This window comes from Ophidiomyces ophidiicola (assembly GCF_022830035.1).
Source record: "Ophidiomyces ophidiicola strain CBS 122913 chromosome Unknown scaffold_31, whole genome shotgun sequence".
Classification (NCBI taxonomy): domain Eukaryota; kingdom Fungi; phylum Ascomycota; class Eurotiomycetes; order Onygenales; family Onygenaceae; genus Ophidiomyces; species Ophidiomyces ophidiicola.
In genome coordinates, this window is record NW_026054671.1 from 107,584 (window position 1) to 125,078 (window position 17,495).

General features: G+C 47.3%; 6 protein-coding genes across 6 annotated transcripts; 3 read left to right on the forward strand and 3 right to left on the reverse strand.

Annotated features, from left to right (window-relative positions):
- Positions 1-59: 59 nt before the first annotated feature.
- Positions 60-1,099, forward strand: LOZ57_005725 (uncharacterized protein; the record flags this gene model as incomplete). Its single annotated transcript, XM_049254752.1, has 3 exons — positions 60-307; positions 390-689; positions 748-1,099. 3 exons carry the CDS (start codon positions 60-62, stop codon positions 1,097-1,099), a joined length of 900 nt encoding a protein of 299 aa, XP_049106269.1.
- Positions 1,100-1,517: 418 nt separating this feature from the next.
- CCC2 (Cu(2+)-transporting P-type ATPase) lies at positions 1,518-5,153 on the reverse strand (the record flags this gene model as incomplete). The annotated part of the gene is made up of 1 exon (XM_049254753.1): positions 1,518-5,153. One exon carries the CDS (start codon positions 5,151-5,153, stop codon positions 1,518-1,520), a length of 3,636 nt encoding a protein of 1,211 aa, XP_049106270.1.
- A 1,087-nt stretch (positions 5,154-6,240) lies between these two features.
- LOZ57_005727 (uncharacterized protein) lies at positions 6,241-7,001 on the forward strand (the record flags this gene model as incomplete). The annotated part of the gene is made up of 2 exons (XM_049254754.1): positions 6,241-6,246; positions 6,333-7,001. The coding sequence occupies 2 exons, from the start codon at positions 6,241-6,243 to the stop codon at positions 6,999-7,001; spliced, it is 675 nt and encodes a 224-aa protein (XP_049106271.1).
- A 345-nt stretch (positions 7,002-7,346) lies between these two features.
- Positions 7,347-10,704, reverse strand: GCN5 (histone acetyltransferase; the record flags this gene model as incomplete). Its single annotated transcript, XM_049254755.1, has 9 exons — positions 7,347-7,583; positions 7,652-8,363; positions 8,435-8,607; positions 9,235-9,942; positions 10,005-10,119; positions 10,180-10,388; positions 10,444-10,482; positions 10,536-10,627; positions 10,683-10,704. 9 exons carry the CDS (start codon positions 10,702-10,704, stop codon positions 7,347-7,349), a joined length of 2,307 nt encoding a protein of 768 aa, XP_049106272.1.
- An 839-nt stretch (positions 10,705-11,543) lies between these two features.
- On the forward strand, positions 11,544-12,680 carry rad1 (checkpoint clamp complex protein Rad1; the record flags this gene model as incomplete). The annotated part of the gene is made up of 1 exon (XM_049254756.1): positions 11,544-12,680. One exon carries the CDS (start codon positions 11,544-11,546, stop codon positions 12,678-12,680), a length of 1,137 nt encoding a protein of 378 aa, XP_049106273.1.
- A 317-nt stretch (positions 12,681-12,997) lies between these two features.
- Positions 12,998-17,015, reverse strand: RAD50_1 (DNA repair protein rad50; the record flags this gene model as incomplete). Its single annotated transcript, XM_049254757.1, has 5 exons — positions 12,998-13,006; positions 13,059-16,295; positions 16,346-16,798; positions 16,863-16,946; positions 16,995-17,015. 5 exons carry the CDS (start codon positions 17,013-17,015, stop codon positions 12,998-13,000), a joined length of 3,804 nt encoding a protein of 1,267 aa, XP_049106274.1.
- Between the last annotated feature and the right edge of the window lie 480 nt (positions 17,016-17,495).

Below are 17,495 nucleotides of genomic sequence, written 5' to 3' on the forward strand. Positions count from 1 at the left end.
GCGGCCCTTGACCGCCTCTACCGCCCTACCTCCTTGCCTGGCGTCGCTGCTTGTGCATGATGGGGAAGCCGATGTGGTATCTGCCACGAAAGTTCATTTCCCCCTTCGCATTCAGGTTTCTGCTCGCCATCGAGTTACCGTTTACCGTTGCTGTGCTTGCTCTGTTTGGAATCGCTTCTCCGAATCTATATCGAAAGAGGCTGTGGCAAGATGGCGCAGACAACGGTTTCAATAGCTCGCCGGATGAATTGATATACAAATTTGCAAACTACGAGCCGTACACGGTGCCTAGGCCGTGGAGCCCATTGTATGGAGACAATACTTCTCTACTTCCTTTATTTCTCACCCTCCTTATTCCACTGAGTTCTAACGTCATGACTCCGTAATAGTATCACAAATTTCAATCTTATCATTTCCGTGTTGAGCATGTTCTTCCTCTTGGTTAAGACGCCAATGTTTGTTTTGAATGTCTTTTACCCACCTCTCTCTGTCGTGATCCATACCATTTTGCTGGTGCTTTACTGCGTCTCGGCAGCATGGCAGGGTGGAAGCGACATGTCGGATCCAAAACATCCCCAACCGGGTGCTCCGTGGTATATCACGAAAAACTGCAAGGTCGCCGCCCGTCCTAGCAATATTGGATACTGCAAGCAAGCAAAGTCGGGGTTTGCGTGCACCATCATCATGATGTAGGTACTTCTCAGGGTACTCACCTTCCTTACCTTGTTGAGCTAACCACATCGACAGCACAATTTTCACCGCTCAATTAATTCTTGCCATAATATCTTGCCTCCCGACAGATGAGATCCGTGAAAGGAAACGCCAGGAACTCGAAGAGCAAAAGACTCTTGAAGAGCTCAAATCCCTTAAGTCACCTTGCTACCCGAACTTTGTCCAGGGCGAGAATGGCCTGCAGCCAATCACTCCGCGCACGATGGCCTTCAATAAGCTTAGTGGCGGACATGATCTCCCGTTGCGGTCGCAGCCGGTTGATTCTTCAGCGGCCAGCACGGACGCTAGAACACCTGCCCAGCAGCCTACCCCTACAATGTACTTCCCACCACCACCAAAAAAGCCCACTGGAAAGGGGAAGACCTGATGATATGATGCGTTTACTTTGGAGCTAGAAGCTAGGAACTATATGCTTTCTTTTTTTCTCTTTCTGGTCTCTATCTATAATCTCAATTCTCACTATATTCTGGGCCTCCTTTTATTCAGTAAGCTTTCCTCGATAGCTAGCTATGGATCAATGTCGACTGTTCGGTTGAACTTCAGAGGTTGTTCGTGGTTTGAATAATGGGAAGATTGCTTAACGAAATATATTCAGACATTAATAGCCCTATGTAACCATCTGACATAAGTACATACATTTATGCATCTCTTCCCGAAAATCCCAAAAAAAAACAACGGATAACCCATATAAACACGCCTAGCGGGTATTATGATGACAATGCTTTGAAACGGGCTAAATACATACGATCAAGAAAAGACTAAGTAAAAAAGATAGTAAGAAAGGGCTAGCTAGTCGGTTCGACTGTTTGTAAAGGAACGTATCCATCTTCTTCTGTTTTCCTCGTTTTCGGCCGCAACACCTTGACGACCTTTTGGAAAAGGCGTGTAGCGCCGCGTCCAATGCGGACCGGTTGATCGGATGCAAATGGACTGCTTTGCCACCACGTATCGGACCCACGGCGTCTGTAGCCAATTGGGTCGATCTTGCCTTGCTCAATCTCCCTCTCTAGCTTCTCTGTATCAAGCCACCGGGGCCGTTTCCAAAGCTTGAGAAGTAAGCTGCTCACCACAACGCTAACGCTAGAGGCAGCCATTGCAGCTCCAGCGGCCATTGGATGCAGCGATATTCCTCCAAATGGTAAGAACACACCCATTGCAAACGGCAGGCCGATGGCATTGTACAGGCATGCCCAAAGTAAATTAAGCTTTATTCTCCTGAAGATAGATTTGGCGAGGCATAGACTAGCAGGAACGGATAATAGATCATCGGGCCTCATAAGAACAATATCTGCAGCTTCCATGGCAACATCAGTGCCAGAGGAAAGTGCAATGCCAACCGATGCTGTTGCTAGAGCAGGAGAATCATTGATTCCGTCACCAACCATAGCGACAGAGATTCCGGAGACCGTTTGAAGCTTAGCGATTATGGCCTGTTTTTCGATCGGACTGACTGAGGCGTGGATGGAATCTGCTGGAATACCCACCGCTGCTGCAACAGCTCGAGCAGTGCTGAATGTGTCTCCTGTAACAATGGAAGTAGTAAGGCCCATTCGATGAAGAGCCGCAACAGCGGCCTTCGCTGTAGGTTTTAATGAATCCTCAAGCCATATCGTACCTGTGTAGGCGCCGTCTATGGCAACATGCACTCGAGTTGCTCCATTCACGGTGTCATACTTGGAAGGTTGGATTCTGGAAATCGTGGGAGAAAGTGGGCCATCGGCATCTGCATCGACACTTACAGGGACTTGGATATTTTTCGAGCGAAGGTAAACGGCATTACCAACACAAACGTTGAATCTGACTCGTTCAACACCAGACGCAGGCTCGACGAGGGCTGAAACTCCCTTGCCAACGGATGCCTCAAACTGAACAACAGAGCCATTAAGTGGATCGTCATTTGAGGCTCCGTTTTCTGCCTTTGCAGCGGAGACTATGGTCTTGCCAATAGGATGTTCACTGGTCATCTCGGTTAGGCCGACGACGAGCCACCAAAGCCGTCGACGCCACTCATTTGAGGACCAAGTGCGTTCGATTTTAGCGTCTGCAACTGTTGTTTTTCCTGTTGTCAGGGTTCCGGTTTTGTCGAAGACAACGTGTCGAATCTTTGTTGCGGACTCCAAGGCCGCACCACCCTTAACGAGAATTCCATGTTCAGCACCAACACCAGTTCCCACCATGACAGCAGTTGGGGTGCTTAGTCCCAGAGCACACGGACACGCAAAGACAATAACCGATATGCACAACTTGAGGCAGACCATCAAAGTTCCTCCACTGCTGGCGCGAAGGAAAATATCTGGTGGCGTAGGAAGCAGATGACTGAGAACCATCCATCCAACAAACGTAATCAACCCAAGAGTCAGGATTGCAGGAACAAAGTAGCCGGCAACGACATCGGCCATACGTTGAATTGGTGCTCGGCTCGTCTGGGCATTTTGGACGAGCTTGACGATCTGGCTGAGTTGCGTATCTCTCCCAGCCCTTATAACGCGGAAATCAACCCATCCGGATCCGTTAACGGTGCCAGCTATAACCTGAGCACCTTGAATTTTATGAATTGGGTTTGCTTCGCCAGTAACCATGCTCTCGTCAACATAAGTCTCTCCACGAATGACCATACCATCTGCAGCAATTTTGTCTCCCGGAAGCAGGCAGACAACGTCACCGACCTGGAGCAGCTCAGTTGGAATTGTTTTCTGGTTCGAAGCCCGGACAGGGCCAGATGGCGAATTTTTCTCTTCAGTCGAAGTGCGATAACCCAATGACATTTCGGCTGTCTTTTCAGCAGCGATGGGGTCCTCGTATATTGTTGCCATTGATGGGGTTAAGGACATCAGTTTCGATAAGGCACGAGATGTCTGCCCTTTGGCGCGATTTTCCAGCCATCGACCCAAAGTGATAAAGGTAATCAACATCGTACTGGTCTCAAAAACGACGCTTGGCCGCGAATGGGGCATACAGAGCAAAGAGACAAGCATTGTGAGAACGCTAAAGGCGAACGCTAGAGAAGTGCTCAGCATCACCAACACATCCATGGTAGGCGAACGATGTTTTAAAGCCTTAAATGAGGATCGATAAAATCGCATCCCGATTCCAAATTGAACGGGTATTGTCAAAAATAAACAAACAAGATCGCCCAAGAACAAGCCGTGAATAATTTCGAAACTTCCAAAATCCAGACCAGGGAGGTACATCGGCATCAGCATGCTGATGAACATAACAGGAACGGCAAACGAAAGTGAGAACCAAAAGGCTCTACGCCACTCTTGTATTTCTTTTGTTTTGGCTAGGGATTCTAACTGAGCGTCGTTGTCCTCAGAATCGGCAATCAAGACATTGCACCCGGCCTTTTCGCAGACGTCGACGAGCGCTCGGATACCGACTCTAGAAGGCTCATACGTTATAGAGACACGTGAATTTGAAAGTTTGACGTTTGCGCCCAGTACCCCAGAGGTCCCGCGCAGTTGAGTTTCTAGGGAAGTAGCGGTTGCAGCGTCGGTTAAACCATAGAGATTAAACCCAAGCGAGGCGGAAGATTGGTTGAGAAAAGAAGAATCGACGTCAGAGGAAAGAATAAAGGCATCGAAGCCGGCATCTTCGATAAGTTGAACTATTTTTGAGGTAGGAAGGGTGGCTGGGTTATGGACGACGACGCCTCGTTCAGCCAGAAGGCTGATATTGAAGCGAATCAAGCCGGGTTCATTTTTCAAGGCACCTTCAACGGCTGAAGTGCAAGCTCCACAGGTCATTCCTTTGATGGAAACTGTAGTACTCATTTGTGTTGGACTTTTCTTTAGCGCGGACTCGTTGATTTGTGAAGTATTCCCGGGTTGTTCGGGAGAGATAATGTCCAAAACTGCGGCATCGAACCCTCGATCTTCGATTATTTCGGCAATTTGATCTGGTGCAATCTTGGAGCCATCGTGCTGGACTACCGCTCGCTCCGAGAGTAGCGAAACGGTGACATCAACTACCCCATCGATGCCTTTTAGACCTGTTTCGATTGCTGATGTGCACGAACCACAGGTCATCCCCTTTACCGACAGTGTTGTCGTTGAAAGCCGACTTTGGGGACCTCCATTATTAAGAGAAAGACTTAGTCCGTCTTTAGCGCATTTCAGAGGCTCGGTAGAGAGGATGTCAGCGTCGAAGCCACGGTCCTCTATCATCTCTTTGACCTTTTCTGGGGATAAAACTGTTGAATCATGTTCCACGACACCTCTGCCCATCACAAGGCTAACAGACACGCTTTGTACGCCCTTCACACCTTCAAATCCCGACTCGATAGCAGAAACACAAGCACCACATGTCATGCCCTCCACTCTTAAAGTCGTTCTAACCATTTTAACACTCGGTGGGGCTGTGTGGGGTGGGGATAGAGTGCGATCATAGCTCGCAGAACGTGAAGAGGACGGAGATATCATTTTGGATGGCGGTCGGTGAAAGGCCACAGCATCAAGCGTAACCGGCCGGGAAAAAAAGCAAGGGTGTTCCGGGTAGCCCGTATTCCGTTCGCTTGCGGCGAGGGTTCTGGTTCATCACCAGCGTCCCGACATCATCGATATTTCAATTGGAAAGGTGGGAAAATAGGAATCTAAGGACCAGGAAAGAGGGAAAGAAGGCCGGCTTCTCTGAAAAGTAAAAGGGGGAGTGAAAATGGCTTTATGGGAAAGCCAAAGTGGGAGGCAAGGCGCGGGATTCGGCGGTAAAATGCGACGCTGGCTGAACTAACTAGCCTTCACATATTGCGCGTGGTACGCCGAAGGGCGCAGTTGGTTACGGGTTCCAGCTGAGGGTGAGCGTGAGCGTGAGATGGGCGACACAATCCGCAACCGTGTGAAACTTCATCCGACGGCGGGCGTAAACTCTGCGCAACTCCTGTCTCGTTCGCCCCAAGAGGCTAACACGCCTTCGTCGTCTCTTTCCGGCGGGTGGGCAGTCGCCAGGCTGACTTAGCCTGCGGATAATCGTCGGCCCGCGGCGGGCGGCTGCGCGGGCGATCGCGCTAACCGGGCACGGACGAGCAGCTCCGTCTTGTGAAGCATCTGCGACTCCATCTCTCACACACGGAGCACGCTAGGCTGGGTTGTGGGCTGCCTAGCGGTTGTGCAGATCTCACGCCTAAATTGTCTTTGATTTCTTGATTCGCTGGTACCGCGGAGTATTCGTGGCCCGCTCAGCGTCCCCCTTGTGCCTCTGGATCTGCTGTCTCACATCGCCCACCGAAACTCCCTCCCAGCATATATTCTCAACAATGGAGCAGATACACAGCAAGGCCCTGGAGGCCATTCAGCCGTTCATCCACCTAGCAACCTCAACTGCCTCGCCGTCGCCCCGCTTTCTGGCCAATCTCATATCCAATGCCACCGCTGCCCCAAACACCTTTGTTTTTGCGGAGCTGCTGGAGACCCCAGCTGTACAAAGCCTCAGATCGCCCGAAACACCCGAGGAGTACCGGCCCTTTCTCACACTACTGGAGCTGTTTGCTTGGGGGACATGGGAGGAATATCAATGCAAGTGACCGTGCTCGAGCTAACTGTGTCGGATAACTGCTAACCACATCGACAGCCACCCCGGACCTACCCCTCCTGAACGAGGCCCAGGGTCAAAAGCTCCGCCTCCTGTCACTTCTCACGTTGGCACGAACGCATAATCCTCTCACGTATTCTGCCGTCATGACGTCACTCTCGCTCTCCTCCCACACTGAACTCGAGAGTCTAGTCACAAATGCGATATACTCCTCATTGATATCGGCTCGCTTTTCTCCAGCAACTTCTCCCCCAACTATCAAAATCATCTCCATCGCGCCTCTCCGTGATATTCGCCCGAATACTCTAAACTCCATGGTCACCATTCTATCAGAATGGCAATATCGATGTCAGGGAGTGATGAGTGCGATCGAGGATGAAATCGCCAAGATTAAATCGGATGCACAAAGGAGATATATCCAAGAACAAGCTCGAGCCACGCGTCTAGAGAGAAATCTTAATGGATGGGACGATCATGACGACGGGAGCGGTGAAGGTGGAGACAGCATAGGTGGGGCCGGCTCGAAAAGGTCTTTACATTTTTCTAGGGATAGGACAGGCCACGGAGAGCGCAAATTTGGTTACAAACGCGAATTTAGTGCTGCCAACGATTTTGGGTCGTCCTACGGTTATCCTGGGATAAACTCCGAGATGAATTTTCATGACTCGCTCAACAGTGAGTATGGAGGGAGGCTAATGAGAAATACGAAACGAATTCTTGGGGTTAATGATAGATTGTCATAACCTGGAAAGCGGCCTTGGCAGTAACTGTCGCGAGGTATTAATTTTCACTGCGGATTCTTTCAAGTTAACATACATGAAGAATTAAGGTCGAAGACCACATCGATAACTAAAGCGACGGACAGCGAATAGAGAAGGGGACCGCGGCAATGAGATCCTATCACAAAAATAGTAAAAACTGAAGTATAAAGTAAAATAAGTAACGCCGTGCACCAAGGCTAGTAGTTCCCAAACTAGGTTCATCAATTATCCATGCGGCGAACAATCAGGGGGAAATCTCAAAAAATATGATTATCGAATACATCGCAAGCGAGTTCATCATAATTGGCAGAAAAAAGAAATATGATATTACAATCGAGTCCCAGGGACGAAAATAAAAAGAACGCATAGGGCGATAGAAAGAAATGTAGCAAAGGCAAGCGAGACGGACGCTCGTTTGAGAAGTAGTGATCGAACATAGGGTTCGCGGATTGAAGTCCAATTCATAAAAGTGTATTCGCTGAGGCCGATGAACGCGAGGAGTGGGTCGATTCTGTATTGATACGAGGATAAGAAATATGCGCCGACGACGAAAGGTAGGATCACCTAACAATACCAGGTTAGTTCTCTGAGTTCGAAATTCGCGCGAAGAGAAAAAGAGGCTATGAACGTACCCAACATCTTGTACGTCGTGGAGTATCTGTTAGAACAACATAAAACGCAGCCCAGAATCCTGCTCCCAAACTCGTCAAAGCAAGGACAAGCCGAGCTAGGATACTAGGCGGCACTAGGTTTCCCAAGGCCTTTGCCTGTAGGAAGCCAGGGAAGGCATCTCGCTCCATAGCCTGGAAGACGTAATCTTTGGCGGTATCAAAAACTTCAGGGTCATCTCTGCCCTCCTGCTCAATCATATGGACAATTTCCCCAACAATAGTATCGGGGAGAACAACTTCTCGTTCGGATCCAGGGAGTAGGTATGTGTAAAGTATGCGCACAGCACTAGCACGAATGTCAGGTCGCGCAACAGTGTGGCCTGGGGAGCCGTTCGAGTTATTTTGATGATGTTGGGGAAACATATCGCTAACACGTCGAGTCCGATCGACGGAGGAAAAGCGACGTTCTGACCGGCCAGAGTCCTCACTGCTTCGCGCTGAATACATAGATGTTCGTCCCTCGGATCTTAGAAAGGCCGACAAGCGCTGGTCGTCCTCGAAATCGTCGCCGGGGGGGTAACCACGTCCCGAAGGGCCAGCACCATTAGGAGGTGCGAGGTTTGGGGAGTCTGAGGAGTCGAACTTTTCTGGTTCGGGGGTCTCGAGGAGCACGGAGCGACGTAGTTCGCGAACATAATGGCGGCAAAGGGACATGTGTTGTGATACATCAAGCCTATTATTGAAGCGAGCGCCGATGTCAGCTAATCACTGGTATTAGTATAGAAGACCACTGTGGATACTCACCAGAAATCTAGGTAGTCAACAGAGCACTGTTGGTCTCTCATATAAATATAGAAGGAAAAGAGATCAACAGGCGCGAGCGTTCTGCGACTAAGGACCTCAAGGAGAGTAGGGAGTCTGTTGCGATGCTCCTCCTCCTGAATAGATGACGATGAAGCCATCTTGCTTTGGACTCTCTAGCAATACAAGTGCTGAGGGTAGTGGTGTCGACAAACCAACAGTTGTTCTAATTCAAAACATAGTATGAGAGACAGATTAAAGGGTGAATTTTCAGCCTGTTGTGGCGGCTAGAGAGAATGTTTCCTGGACAGTCCAGTCGCGCTAAAAACAAACAACTGTTAACAGCAGTGGATGGACATGCCACTCAATGAAGGGCAAAGGTCAAAAAAGGCCTTCTGGCATAGGATTGGAGAGAATTGAAAGAGCGTAAAAGCGTGATACAACAGTGAAACTGGATGGAGAGAGAGAGTTCGATTGTGGCGTTGCTTGGATGTGAGAGCTCACTAGCACAGACGCATGTACCCGCATTATTATTGTTCCACGTCCGAGCCAGCAAAAGGGGCTTTAAAAGCCCAGGTATAATATTGACAGAGCATTTAAAGAAATACACAAAATTTCTACCTCAACCATACTGCTTCAGAGCCCCTGAACTCCGCTATCCTATAATCTAGCCCCGTTTAAGAATCGCTATAAAAATACCGAGCTATTCCCAATCCCCGAATCAATGCCCCTCAGCCAAATGCTATCGAAAAATGGGTAGTCAGTCGTATATAAAGGGTATAGGGAGTCTGATAAACTCTTACCGACCACTCCGGTATATTCTTTATTTGCTGCCACATGAACCTTTCCAACTTATTCGCACTTTTAGCGTAAGGTGTGCTCTCATTGTTGTACCGTCGGCAATTATCAAAGATTAGCATAGCATCTTTTACGAAGTCCTGTGGTGACGGGTACAGGTCTTTCTCATGTTTCTCTTCCATAGTCGACAAATCCATCGGTTCTTTGATGACTTCGTAATAGTCGGCAACCTCGTCTCTATTCACCGGCTGTGCGAATGGCCAGGCGGCGCTGTGGTTTTGCATGTCATTAAGGAGATGCAGAAGCTGATTGTAATTGGGCCCGTGCCGTGGCTGGCGAGCCAATTCATCCATATCGGGAGACCAGCCTGATTCTTTGATGGCTGGGATGCTTAATGGGTCAATCTTGCACAGCCCATTCTTCCACTCTTTTGGGGGTGGGTGGACAATGTGAGATTTGCTGAAAGCGCGTATCTTAGCGTGCACAGCTTCTTTTTGTTTCAGAAGCATACGCCCAGATTCAAGGTACCGAATCTTCGGGATCATTGTGCATTGCATAATGGTGCCGCCTTCGTAATCTTTAATATAGCCCATCCATATTGCTTTCTCTAAGCTGATCTCTTTTGTGAAACCTTGTTTCTTGAAATACCCGATAGCGTAATTGTCCGCATATGTCAGAAAGTGCATTACATCTGAAGTGGCTTTCACATAGTCCTATTCGGCTTCGATTAGAGTGAAACTATGTTGCAAGCTCCAGTGAAATGGAGAAGTACTACCTTTAGGTGTGACATGAGATGAGCACCGTATCCTTTGACCTGCTGATCGGAAGATATGGCACAAAAAACAATTTCAGCGAACCTTCTTCCCTTAAAGGGTCGATATGTGATTCCCCTGCGTGGCAACAATCAGCAAAAGTCGCAAAGACAGCTTTGAAATGGCACAGTTTCATACCCTACAACTTCTAATGGATGCTTCACAATCGCCATAGATAGGTGTGTTCTATCGTATACCAACCGTGCGATATAGTCCTTCGGCATTTTAGGGAGCTGCTTTTGAAATATACACTTGAGTCCCGTAAGAATGATAAAGCTTTCCCGCGAACCGTCATTATTAACAACACGAAATTCGATGTCACCGCGCCGTTCTTCTAACACTGCGGGCTTCGCGATAGGAAATATTAGCAGGGATATCAGGTCGGAGCGAATGATGGCATACCTTCTCCGCATATGGTACAAGCTTGAGTGGGGGTTTTTCCTTCAACTCATAATGTTAGCAGATATTCTTTCAACTATTTAAAAGTAACGAACACCAGCCTCAGATTCTGGAGATCCTGTTCTGGCTCTCTTTATCTTCTGCTTCGACTCCGGGGTAGGCTCGTCGGACGCTTTGCGCTTTATTCCTGGGAAAGTCAATGTTTCCACAATAATATCATTTTGAGGCAGCATTTAGCCTACTGTCAACTACCGTCGGCGACATCCTGCATCGAATCACCCTCAAACGCAATCATTGGTCTGTGACCCAGCTCATCACGGTAGAAGCGATGATGTCGAGAGTACGCCGGATGATAGTATTCCCGACCCGCCAACCTGCAGGCTGACATTGGGATACGTTAACCCGCTAGCCGAACTCTAACCGCGCCATCTGAACACCTGGACTTTGCGACGCGACGAGAGAGCTTCACATCACTCCACAAATCGTGCGTTCTTGTCGGGTCTTGTTCGCCAGACAATTACACTCCAGACTGCAAATCCCCTTATTTTCATACCTTAGTACTTTAGCATCTTTCATCAACTCCAATGTCTCTTGAAGAGGTTTGGGTTGCAGCATCTGCGAACCACGTCTATCCTGTGATTTCGAAGGACAGCCAATTCTTCGTTGCATCCACACTCCTGGTTGCAGGTTAGAATAGACATGTTGGATTGAATATTTTCTGAATATCCTGCTAAATTTTCTCACAGGTATCCTGCTCACTGGCTTCTTTGGCCTGAGTAAGTAATGCCGTATTGGCCGCAAAAGCTTCTACTAACAGTGGTAGATCGGTCTCTGTCAAACGTTGCATTGTGTGGTGTGCCTGCATCTCTTGCATTTGGGTGAGAGCTTTGGTACCATACCTTCTAAGTAGCGTCCTCTGACTTCCTTTAGATTTGGAGCCGTCTTCATGATCTGTGCTGTCGGTGTATATGTATAAACCTACTGGTTTTCCCACCTTTCATCCGTCGGAATTTCTTATGTACAAATATCGTCTTTCTTATTTGCGCTATTTCAAAGAACAGCCCGGTTGAGGAACGGTTTTCTTTTCTCCATTGATGGCAACTATGGACTCAAGTGCCACACCGATTTTCTCTGCCGTTTCTAATTTCACCCATCATCTTTATGTCATATTACGATGTATCGGATTTGCCTCAAAGGCTGCAATTCAAATTACTCCGCAAGGGATCCGATTCTCTGCAGAAGACGGGAGGGTCATGCAAGGACTCGCTTTTTTAGACAAGTCTCTATTCACAAGCTTCTCCTTTAAGCCAGACGACACGGCTATCCCCAGTCAGATTAGTGCCGAAGATGATTTATCTAACACTTCATCATACCCCCGATTCCTCGTTTCTCTCACCGCTTTGATCGAGACCCTTCAAATTTTCGGCTTGACCGACTCCGCCCATCCCTCAAATCCCGTGCTGAATTCCAATGCATTTTCAGCATCTGCCCTGCATCTCGACCGCACATGCACTATCACATACGTCAGGCCCGGATCTCCGTTATGTATTACTCTCGCAGAAGCTGGCGTCACCACCACATGTGAACTCACTACGTACGAGCCTGATGATCCGACATTTACATCTTCCACAGAAGATGTAGAAATCCCCCTTCAGCGTGATGCCATCGTCTTTAAGATAATTATGAGGTCCCTTTGGCTACACAATGCGATTACGGAACTAGATTCAACCGATCCTACCGTTTTGACGCTTTCTGCTTCTTCAAAAGCTGCTCCTTATTTTGCTTTTTCTGCATCAGGAGGGCCTTTTGGCGAATCGGCCGTGGAATTCTCTATCGACAAAGAGTCGGATGACTTTGCCGACTCGACATACAAGTCCTTCAACGACGATGGCAGCTCTAAACCTCCTAAACGGGGAAAACTTGCCCCCGCTGTTGCAGAGACGTTTCTGGTGAGCCCGCCTCCTCCAAAATCTCGCGTCCGCCAGAGTTATCGGTTTGCACTTGTCCGAAAAGCGTTACGTGCCATGGCCATATCAAGCAAAGTTAGCATCCGTGGTGACAATCAAGGTGTGTTGAGCATGCAGTTTATGATCGAACTAGGCGAGAATATGACTAGTCGCGAGGCACAAGCTAGAGCAACTCGGAACTTAGAAACGACTACAACAGGGACCGTAAGTTTTGTGGATTTTAGATTTGTGCCGCTTGTGGAGGACGAGGAAATGGAGGAGGCGGCAGAATAACCTACCGGGTGTCTCTTATCGTTTCAAATCCGAATCTTAATATGGGAGATTATGAAGTTCTCTACGCAATATTTCATTCTCGATGGATTGCCAACCATTATTCTAAAATATCCTATGGCACGAAGTACAGCCTAGATGTCCAGTGCCTCGCACTAAAATCTGATGTTGGATCCTCATTTTATTCGTAATATAATTTTTCCAAAGATGTTGTTACAACGCCGGTAGACCAAAACATCCATCGAAGCCCAATTAAGGCAATCGCAATATGCATATATGTACGGAGTACCCAATACAAGGTAGTCATCTAGTCGTCAATTTCACATCACCTAAGAGTAACACAATTAGTAAAAATGTATAGCATAAGTAAAAGTCACTTACCTGAACAATAGACTGCCGTTCAATAATGGATTTCTGCCTTTCATTCCTAGAGACTCGATAATAGTAATCGCTGAAATCCCCACACTGCATGTTTCGTAAGAATTCTTCATCGTGAGTGATTACGATCAACTGAAAATTCGCCTGTTGCTGCCTTGCCCGGATAATATCATGTAACGACTCTGCTAGAGAACGGATGTTATCACGGTCCAGATTAGTTGTCGGCTCATCAAGTGCAATTAGCCCACAGTTTAGGCCAAAGCATTCTGCTAGTGCCAGGCGGATGATGATACTGGCAAGAACTCTCTGGCCAGCGCTGCATCGCCCTCGCATGTCCATTTCGGCATCTTGCTTTACCATAACCACGCGATAATTGTAAGAACGCTTGCTTTTTGGGTTTTCGTTGTCGGAGCGGATGAGAATGGTGTCAACATCCGTGCCTCGATACGTTTTTTGCCAAAGCTCTTCAATAATGTTATTGATTGCCTCCATCTTCAGACTGTGGTACTTCATAATAGCTTTGTCTAGAGCACCGCCGTATCTTCCAAGGTCGTCCACTGCAGCCTTTGTGGTCTCAACTTTGATGTGAGCCTCTTTAAATTTGATGGCTGCATCCTTGTAGTCTGTATTCCAATCAGCTAAAAGTTGCATAAGCTGATCATCTTTTGATTTCATCTCGCCCATCTTGCTAGCCTGCCTGGCAGAGAGGCTGTTATACTCCCGTGTGCGCTGATCTGACTCCTGCCTGAAACGATCCCGATCGACATCGGCATTCTGAGCTTCTAATCTCGAGATTTCTGCTTTCACCTCCTCAAGACTCTTCATTTCCCGTCTGTATCTAAGGTTATCCGAATATTGGCGTTTTGTATTCTCACTATCCTTCAGACGAGCCGAAATGGCATTCAGTTGCCGTGTGAGGGCTCCTTGTTCTCCCTCCAGCTGATCAATTTCCGTCGTAATATTTTGCACCTCTCGCTCGCTTCGCTGAAGCTGGTGGTGACCGCCTCTATCGTTATACGCAATAATCTCTTCGTTGGCAAGATCAAGTTGATGCACTGAATCATTCAAGCTTGAAACCTCTTGCTGTAGTGTCCGCTCTTTCTGTTCACTACGCAAACTAATGTCGTCATACTTAGCTTGGGCTTTTGACATCTCTGGGATAAGGTCCTCAATATCCCGATCCACCTTTTCCATATCATCACGCTGTTTTGCGTTAAGGCTGCGGTATTCTTCCAGTCGAGCCTCGATGGAGGCTTTTTTTTCTAGGTGGAACTTGGCATCATTGAACTCGCTGCGTACATCACGAAGATGAAGTTCTAGCCGAGTAATTTCAGATCTAGATTGCTCCTTTTCGTTTGTAGTTTTGTTGATCACCCTCTTTAACTCACGGCATTCTTCTCCAATCGTTGCCAGCGTATCCTGAATGTCCTCTAGCGTTCTCGAGGCCCCTGACTCTTGCTGCTTTATAGAGAGGGTTTGGATTTGGGTTTTTAGAGTTTTAATTTCAGCATAATATTTAACGACGGTGGTAATGATCTTCGATAAAGACTCGATATCCCTCTTAGATTCACTGTTCTGGCTTACTATCACATCATGCTCCTCGGCTTTTGCTAGGAATTGCTCCCGTTGTGACTCAAGGTTGGTGATTTCTTTCTCGGTTTCGGGGATCGTTGTATTGGAAAGACGTCCCCACGTATCGTAGAATGTACTTGAATTCCTTGCCGTCTCTAGAGCCTCTTCCAATAGATGAATGCTTTCGTCATCTGCATTCATCGTTGCCTTCTTCACCAAAGCCCTAAGTTTAGCTTCGAATTCATTGGCTTCTTTTTCTGTCCTGAAACCACGACCACATGTACGGCAGACTTTCTTATCCTGTGCTGCGTCAAGACACTTGCTAAGATACTCTCCGAGACCTGCATATTGGTCCATATCTTTTCTGGCCAAATCAAGCTGTTCTTGCCTTTGCTTGACAACATCTAAGTATTCTTCCGGATCGCCATCTATTGCCTCATGGATTTTTTCAATGCAGTCATTTAATTCTTGCCTATGTTGCTGAAGAGATTTTCGGGCATTCTTTAGCGTGATATCAACATACTCTAGCTCCCTGCTGGTGGCATCTCGCTCACGCTCTGCCTTGATTAAGGCTGAAGAAGAGTTATTCAGGACTGAATCATACTCTTGTTCGATGCTTGAAAGACTCCAAGTTGAACCAATGAGCTGTGATATCCTGTCGCCATGGGCACCTGTCATCGTTTCCAAGCTCCGTTCTCTATCCTTAAGCTCCTTTTTCAGGTGGTCAAGGCGAGCAAGATCACCAGCTTTCCTGGTGTTTTCTATCAACTCTGTATTCAAAGCTGACGCCTCTTCCTCTAGCGAGCGGAGTTCTGCATTTTTAGCCTGAAGATCCTTGTCCCAGGAGGAGTTGTTCGCGTTCTCTTTAGCTTTTTGTAAGTCTTGCTCCGTTTCCCGTACTTTGGACTCGAGAAGCGTCACTTTTCCCTCGTCAACATTAATTTCGTTAAGGCGCTTCTGGCAGGAATCAGCCTCTTTATCATTTTGTGATATCTGCCGTCTGGCAGCATTTTTAGCCTCTTGGAGAGCAGATTTTCGTTGGCCTAGTTGATTTATTATACCCTGTGCTTCTCGTGTTTCTGTCTGTGTGTCTCTCTTCGCTCTATCTAGAGCTTGATTTTTGTCTTTAGAAAGCCTTTGGATTCGTTGCTGAAAGTCATTGATCTCAGTATCGTTCAGGCTACCTTCGAATCCACGAAGATTGTTTTGGCGGGCGATATCTCTTATAAGTTTGCCGCGTCTTTCCATCTGTCGTTCAAACTGAGCTTTATCATTTTCATGCTTACCAAGCTCAGCTTGCTTCAGGCCCAGCCGGCGTCTATTACCTTCAATATTTTCTTTCAGCTCCAAGTACTTCTCCTTGAACGTATCTTCCTGTTCTCGGTACTCTTCCTGTCGAGACTCGAATTGCTCTAGGGATGATTCGAGCCATTCCTCCGACTCGTCAACTTCAACAAGATGCTGCTTAAGATTGAAGATGCTGGTTTGAATGCTTTTGGCTTCAATACGCTTCCCTTCTAAAGCACCAAGGACTTCGGCAAAACTTTCGGACTCCTTCCAAGCTTTATCTGCCAATTCTGCGGCCCGTCTCATTTGATTAGAAAGATCATGACTTTCAGTACGAAGTTTTTCTATTGCCTCCTGGAGGACAATTGATCTTTTCTCCGCCTGCGACGAATCAGTAAACGTGACTAGCAATAATTGAAAGGTTTCCCTACCTTATCGGCTTTGTCCTTATCCTCTCGAGCATATTGTTCTATGATCTTGTATTTAGCAAGTTCCTCATTTTGCTTCTTTCGCAAAGCGCCAATGTTATCAATGGCTTTTGTGTACTTCTGTGCTTCGAATATTTCATCGAATTTCTTTTTAAGCACAGACGGTTCACTCATTGGCCAGAGACTCTCGTCCTGATGGCAAAATATGACATTATCCAGGATTGCCTTTGAAACTCCGAGATATTGTGGCATAATCTGGTCTAGCTCGGCTACTCGAGAGGAAATGGCAGTTCTTTCGCCATCTTTCACCATTAGTAACTGGCCTTCCAGGGTCTTTTGCTCGCGGGTCGATTTCTTCACTGTTAGTTGTAGGCTTCGCGTGACGACCATCTTTGCATTGGAAGTTGCTTTGAAGGCCAGTTTCACCTGAGCCAAAACTTCCTTCGCACCGCATAGCTAAGCGTTTGATATCTTAGCATAAAGTCATCTCAATAGTTTGCCAACATAGCTCAAGCTATACCTTTGGGTCATGTATAAAAGCGCCACCTTTGCTATTGGGCGGAAGGTCGCCCGTCGTAGCATATTTAAGACATTCAATGATCGTCTGATGGCAAATTAGTAACGGAGTCGGCTATATCTGTCCATTTCATACGTACAGTCTTGCCTGATCCATTGTATCCGACAATCAGTGTTAAGGGAGTGTGGAACTGGATAGTCTCGCTTCGAGTATTATCAAAGGAGCGGACGCTGTGCAGCAGATTATGTTAAGAACAAATAAACAAAATATACTGCAATAGTTCTAGTTGCATACCCCAGGATTGAGAGCTTGTCGATCTTCGCTAGAGTGATTTTTGTGGTTAATGTCCAGAATCATCTTCGAGACCAGGTCCAATTAGAGCTTACACCTAAAATTCAAGCCCGGTCAATACAGCAACCCTAAAAACTGGGGGATACTGACATTTCTGCTACTAGATTGCGTCAATCCGCGTTGGAAGAAGTGGCTACGAGGCTGTCTCTATCATAGCGTGGAGGGAGAGGTTGAACTAGTTTAATAATAACGACGTAGTTGCCTGTCAGCCTGACGCGACGTTTAAACACGGTATCATGTGACGGAATGGTGGCTAATTTTAACGACAAACCCGTCAATAGCAAA